At 36.9% G+C, this 7,168-nt stretch overlaps 1 protein-coding gene across 1 annotated transcript; it reads right to left on the bottom strand.

Moving 5' to 3' along the window:
- Positions 1 to 219: 219 nt before the first annotated feature.
- Positions 220 to 879, bottom strand: LOC113316490 (zinc finger CCCH domain-containing protein 25-like). Its single transcript, XM_026564658.1, has one exon. The coding sequence runs from the start codon at positions 877 to 879 to the stop codon at positions 220 to 222; it is 660 nt and encodes a 219-aa protein (XP_026420443.1).
- Positions 880 to 7,168: the final 6,289 nt, after the last annotated feature.

The raw sequence follows: 7,168 nt of genomic DNA, 5'->3' as shown, positions 1-7,168 counted from the left end.
AGAAAATCAACACAAAACTTTCTTGACTTTAATTGTTTTACTCGCTGTTTATTTAATAAAATAATGGGCTACATACATTTGTACCAAAATAATCACGGGGTATATTTGTCTATCCGGTGTAATAATAGGGGTATATCTGTTTATCATCATTAAAATAATCACGCATACAAAAACAAAGTACCAAAAAAGATAGAAGCTGTCAGGAACGGTGACTAGAATCTATGTCGCCAATGTTTTCTGACGTTTAAGTTCTTTGTTGTCGACATTGATTAATCTTTTGCATTTGACATTTTGCTGTCGATCTTTCCACATTGTAATTTTGTGACCTTTTGTTGGACCATCGTACTTGTATTTTCCCCATCTTGCAGCGGTATCTTCCTTGGCACCCCAGCCAGTGTTTGCAGCTCTTTGTTCATTGTGTGAAAACTTGCACGAAGCTCCACGATGACACTCGCCCCTTTGGAAAGCATGGCATACACCACGCTCCTCCCTCTTCTGCTGCTCCTCTTCTTCATCCGTCTCTTCTTTCTTTTTGTACTTAGCGACATGATCAACTCGAATAACTCGACCAAGAACACTAGCTCCATTCAAGTTATCTACAGCAAGGTTTGTACTCCTCTGATCTTCATATGCAAGAAAACAAAACCCTTTTGATTTACCTGTCGCTTTATCCCTGACAAGATTAACATCAACAATCTCTCCATACTGTGCAAAAACAGCGAGAAGATCACCTTCAGTAAGATCATAAGGAATACCACCAACAAATACATAAGGAGATTCTTTATATTGAACATGCCATGAAGCTTTTTCGGAAATACCTAGTGCTGCTTCTTTTGAATTTATCTGTTGGATACGTTTTACTAATGTCAAGGGATTCATTAGAAAGTCGAGATTTTTACCTGGCATCAAACGCGTATATGGACTCGCAAATCCTTCCGGAGCTTGGCCGAGCCTTAATTAGCTGCTTGTCTCTTTCTCTAAATATTTCTTGGAGCCGACTGAATATTTTTTTCTTACAAGCTTCACGATTGCTATTCTCGGGCTCACGAACTGGCAAGCTGGTTATTAAACGGCCTTACAAATAGAAACCTTAAACAAAAAGGCAGCAGCATGCAGGAAAAGTTTAGGAAGATAGGTACCCCTGCTAACCCAAAGTGATTAATATACACCCTGACAAGTTAACGCTTATAAAAAAGAAAAAAAAAACTCGAGTGCATGACCGGACAACTTGAGTCTTGAGACTAGACCATCAAGATGAGCCGACGAAATAATTCTGCGGAATCCGGTCAGCAACTTGACAGCTTCGGCTGGGTGCATGGCCCTATGCTTGGCTGCTACATAAGTCATTCCACATGGCCGGCAGCTTCTGCTGAAGATTAGTGGTCATCGAAAGGGTAGCTAAATAAACTTTCATACTATATACACCGAAAATTACTGTGCAAGTCATGGAATGCTACGTATGAATAGAAAAACAGAATCACTTTCACGAAAATAATTTATGGCGTAAACAAAGGGAAAAGAAAAAAGGAAAAGGATGTTGAAACTGTCACGACAAGTAAATAGTAAGATAAAAAAGAAGAAGAAGGTGAAACCTAGTGCTTTTGATGATAATCCTCGGGAAAAGGTGAAGTTTTCTAGTGTTTTTGTAGATATTCATGAAGACATACTTCTACAGATATTCTACAAACTACCTGTTAAATCTTTGATCAGATTCAGTTGTGTATCTAAGTTATGGTTTAACTTAATCAACAAAGATCACCAACAATTCAACAAGTTTCACATGATTGAATCTTTAAAAAAGCCCATTCTCCTGTTTTCTTTCCAAGGTGGTCTCCAGAAGAGATTGTATTTTGTGGAGAAAGAACATGGTAATGCTCAGAAGCTAAACCTAGACAGCAGTTATGAGTGTAAAAGTGGGTATGATAATGGCTTAGGTCTTTCGGAGTTGGGTCGATATTATGATGGTGAATGGGCTTATTTCTCACTTGCAGTTTGTAACCCTAGTAGGCATGAGAAGTTGATCATTGTCTCACGTTTGCAGTTCAAAAGTTGGCTCGATGAACGAATATATGGATTTCGATTTGGATACGACCTCTTGGGCAACGAATATAAGGTGATGTGTATCATGAAATATAAAGATGAATACGAATATTACATCTTTACACTAGGTAGTACTAAACCATGGAGAAAGATCAAGAACCCATGGCCGAGACAATGTCCTGTTGGAAAACCACCCGTTTTATGTGAATTAAAATTTAGTATAAAACGGTTTTTCAAAATAATTAAAATACGTTCCAAATTTATCTCTTAGATTTTTACGGGATAAATTTATCTTATATATTTTGGATTTGTGTTAGGGTTTTGTATGCGGAAAAACCCCTCTTGTATCCGTGCGTTTTGAGAACTTTTTCTTCTTCGTTTTTCTATGATTGATACAAGGGTTTAAGTGCTAACAATTCCATGAGTTTTCCGCTGCCAAGTTCTAAAAGGACAAGTTTGAATGTGTTATTCAAACTTGTTAAGATTGTTGTATCTTGGAGGCAGATGTACCCGTAGGGCGATAGCATCATCTTTTCAGAGTGTAGCCGGGCATTCTTATCTTAAGGACAGTATGTTGAACATGCGCCTCAATCTACCATTACAAGTTTCTTCTCTCTATGTTGTTTAACAGGGATGTTCATTACATCAACAATTGCAGGAGACGACGCAAAAATCAGATAAGTGCCTCTTATATTAATTAGTTGTTTGATTTATTGAATTTTAATTGTTATTCTCCAACAATCTTAAGACAAGAATTAATCTCTTAGAGTAACAATTAAAATAAACGAGTTACGTTTCAATAATTAGAACAAGTAAAATTGTGTCGTAGAGATTGTTCATCTCTCAATTGCTTGTTAATCCCATAATACTAAACGTGTTATTTTAATTATGTGATAAAATGGAGCCTAAGATTTAGGTCATGCAACTGTTTGATATCTAATCAGTTGTCGTCAATGGATGTGTACCTTCCTGAACCCTTTCTTCCTTAGGTTTGTTTGGCTTGATTAGATAAGCCAATTGGAACCTGCAGCCATGCACGTAGACAATCACTTTGGCAACACATCCTTTGTTATGGGTCGATGCACAGTAAACGACTTTGTGATACTGATACGAATGTATGTTTGAATTATCTGATTTCAGTATGGTGGATCCCACAATGTTGAGACCAGTAGAAAGCGGTCGTATGACTTCAGTTCAAGGGATCGACTTTCCTGGATTTCAGCTTCTCTTAGGTCTTGGAATTCTCTTGTAGCTACAGTATTGTTCTGGGAGCGTCATCATTGCTGATAGACCGCAGTTAAAGGAATCTTGGACCCTGTTGTTGTTCTCCAGTTTTACATTTCAGGAATTTGTCGGATTTTTGTGCTTGTTTAATACCTTTACAAGCGTATCAACAGTTCGTTTTGATACTAGGGAAATAAAGATGACAACAACAAGCTATCATCTGGTGCAGTACCTACACTAAGGTTCCGACTTGATACGGCACATGCTAAAGCGCTGACAAGTAAATACCGGAAGTAGTAGGCGTTTGCACAAGGAATAAGTTATTGTCCTCTTTTCATCAGTATGAATCTTCTGAGCTACAATCCTATGTTCATTCAACTTAAAAGGAAGGAACAGGTAGAGTAATCCGTACTGCACGTAGGTACTACAGTATTTCCAATATCTATAATTTGGTTTATATGAGACTATTGAACAAGTTGATGTCAGAGGTGATTATCTCTCTAAAATTTATTTATTTTAGGAGAATTTACATGCCAGTATAACGCTTAACCAGACCCCATTATGTAAAAATTCGTAAAATACTGATGGGGAAAACTGGACACATTGCAATTTTACTTGGAAGAAGAACTGTAGGTTCTTGTCTTTCTCTAAAGAAAGAAAACGAGTGAAAAATTTATTTGTTATACTTCGGAGTTGTCTCTCTCAGTTTGGAAGGTGTTGTTAGGAAAGGAGATAATATATCTTATCCAACTCAAGAGTCCATAGAAGAATCGGTATTATCCTTATCAGTTTGCTGGTTGTTTTTAGATTAATTGACATGTCATTTCAAGTTAGATTCCAGTCTATTGCTAGAAGAGCTGTACTAGGAGGAACCTTGCATGGAATGTACATGAAAACCGTGTAAGAGCTGAGACTAAGACATTAGAGTCGTGTAAGAGCTGAGACTAAGACAAGAATCATGTAAAGGCTGAGACTAAGACGATATTACTTGGACGATGGGAGCATCTACTACAGAATGTGATGTGAATTATTCTGCTGACTTACAGAGGGAGTTTGTGTCCAAACTGAGACTGTACTACGACAAGCTCTTGGAGAAAGGATCAGGCCTCTTCATACCATCACCAAAGATGGACAGATGTTTCCTTGAGATCCAGATTGACGGAAAGGAAGCTTACCAGAATTTCTCGAGGATAATCGAGAATGCCAACGTTATTATGGAGACATATGAAGATCCAGTCCTCGGTAACGTCCAAGTTTACCCTGAGAAAGGGATGGTTGCGTTTTCAGCTGGTCTGCATGGTTGAGGTTTCACTTTAACAATTTAGCAAAGATGTATGCTTTTAAGTTCGGTATTGATGTCAGTAAGATGGTGAAGAGGCTTTGGGTGATAACTTCTTTGTCCCGGTAATTAAGAGATGGACTAAAGACCTACGCGCAAGTGTGGGTTTGTCCAATTCATTTATAAACCCATCAAACAGATTATTGCCACTTGTATGAATAACTAAATTTTGATCACTAACCTTGGTTGTGAGTGTAAGTTTCAGGTAAACGATTTTCCTGCGAATATGATGCAATAGATACGGGAACTGGTACCCTGGATTGTGCCAATGAAAGTGCGTCCTCCATTATGCAAAAATATATCCAGCGATACGAGTAAGTTAATTTAGAATTTATCTTCTCATGCAAAAGTACCGGTATGAACAAGTTAATATGCAGTTTCATAATCATGCAAAGGGGTGAGCGTCATCTCATCATGAGTAATTGTTGCACTTGTTGTCGATCTGCACTTACGCAATGCAAGAGGTAAGTCTTAAATAATTCTTAAGAGAAGTATTTAAGTGTGGGGATGAGATATATGATGTTTTAATAAGTACACCTCATTTATGAGATGTTTTGGAGTTAGCAATATTCTGTGAGGGTCTCGATTTTGCAAGAGGAACCTAGAAATTTCCCCTAGAAAACCTTGTTTGGCTCTCTTTGTAATTTGAAGAAGTTAGGAAGTCAGTATTGAAATTGACTTGGAGGTCTATTATTGAAGTCGAATCTTAGACTAATATTGACATTTCATAAACTCTTGCAAAATGAGTTCTGGACATTAGTAGCGAGGTGTGATTATGGACCTTTTTAGGCAGTGGCGTCTAGAGAAAAGAAGTAATAAGGATATTACTTTGGCTTTTTTTCAAAATTTAGTAAAATCACATTACCATGTGTGTTTATTGGGTGTCACTGTGTAATGATACATAAGTAGACGTTGTGGTAGTGTTTCTAAAAGGTTAATCAGATGCGAGACAAACTACAAGGTTTGGAGAAAATGAAGTATACCTGATGCAACCTGTTTTTACATATAAATGTATAAGCTTAGATACTAATCTTATAGACTGCGTTTATTATGATATATCTTGTGATATCATAAACATGTTTTACATCTACTAATAAATAAGTGTTGTTTAAGATTTTGACAGAAAACTAATATGCAGTTGACGTGGTCTAAAGGATCAATAGGTAACCAAAAGAAATTTTGAGGATATAGTTTCTGTCTAATGTGTTTAATATGTGTTGTAAAACAGATCTGCATCTCCGCGTTTACCCTGGGAAATCACAAGGATTCTCTGTCTAAAGGATCAGAGATTGGAATGCACGAGGTACATATTTAATTTCAAATATGTAATATATATTGCACTAACGTTAATCTTGAGGAAGCTGTAAAGAATATACTACTGAATAGTACATGTATTTTTTATGCTTTACAACCACCTATGAAATATGTGATATTTACGATTTGACTGAAAGACCAATTTAGTTGATATGATCTAAAGGATCGAAGGGAACCAGAAGAAATTCTGAAGGAGATTGTCTTTGTCAAACTCGATGAGTTTAATATGTGTTGTAAATGTGCAGTATAACAAGTGAATACACTAGTATCTCAAAAGAATTACTGGGATGATCTGATCTGAGACTTGCGATACTTGAGGTACATCTTAAATCATGTATGTGATACATATTGTACTGACCTTAAGAGATGTTGTTGTTTCAGGCTATGGAAAAATATTAGTTTATGTGTGTACCCTCTTAAGGAGTGTCTATCTAAGGAAGTCCTTAAAATAGACATGATGAAATTGATTTTTCGAGAAATCAAAGTTCGTGTGCTTTAATTCAAGCACGAGAGGAAGTCGAATGGCTATTAATATGCTTCTTAGAAGATATTCCTCTGTGACCGAAGCCTGTGGCCATCATTGCAGAAACTCAATTGACTATGTGAGTCTAAAGTAAATGACCAATGACAAAGTCTAGACATACTCGGAGAAGGATAATTCGGTAAGACAACTATACTCTCTAATGAAGTAATTTTAGTTGATTCGTGAAAGTAAAAAAGAGAGTCTCAGTAGACATGTAAAGTCAAAAGAGAAACTCATGGACTTAGTGAAGTCAACACAAAAATTAGTGATCCTTTGACGAAAGGATAATCTAGAGAAATAGTTTGAAATTATACATCGAGGGGGATGGGACTTAAGCTCATAAAATAAACTTTATATGAAGGATACTCAACCTTGCTGACTGGATATCCCAAGATCAAGGTTTCAAATGAGACAACTAATTTATGGTAGGTAAAGGTAAACACTATCAGAGAATTATATTCTCTCTGTCCCTTCCTTATGGTGTAGATGTGATAGTGTGACTGCATGTGAAGGGTGACTTTTAATAAGTCTTAATGAGTTCTATAGTTTCAATTTTAGATTGAAGTGGGGTGTAGCAGTGAACACTCTTGATGGAACTCACCTATCTGAATGAGGAAGTGGGTCGCTTCCTATGAGAGTATGAGCTGATTCTCTAGAGCATTCTGAGAAACAAGACGTTCAGGGCCAAAATGGACACAACGGCGGAGCTTGGCAGCAACCTTGGAGAT

The sequence above is a fragment of the Papaver somniferum genome, chromosome 10 (assembly GCF_003573695.1).
Source record: "Papaver somniferum cultivar HN1 chromosome 10, ASM357369v1, whole genome shotgun sequence".
NCBI lineage: Eukaryota > Viridiplantae > Streptophyta > Magnoliopsida > Ranunculales > Papaveraceae > Papaver > Papaver somniferum.
This window is presented reverse-complemented; position numbering and strand designations above follow the sequence as displayed.

What these genes read in the sequence shown, in the direction of transcription:
- LOC113316490 (XM_026564658.1), bottom strand. Translation starts at nt 879, where the DNA reads ATGAATCCCTTGACATTAGTAAAACGTATCCAACAGATAAATTCAAAA.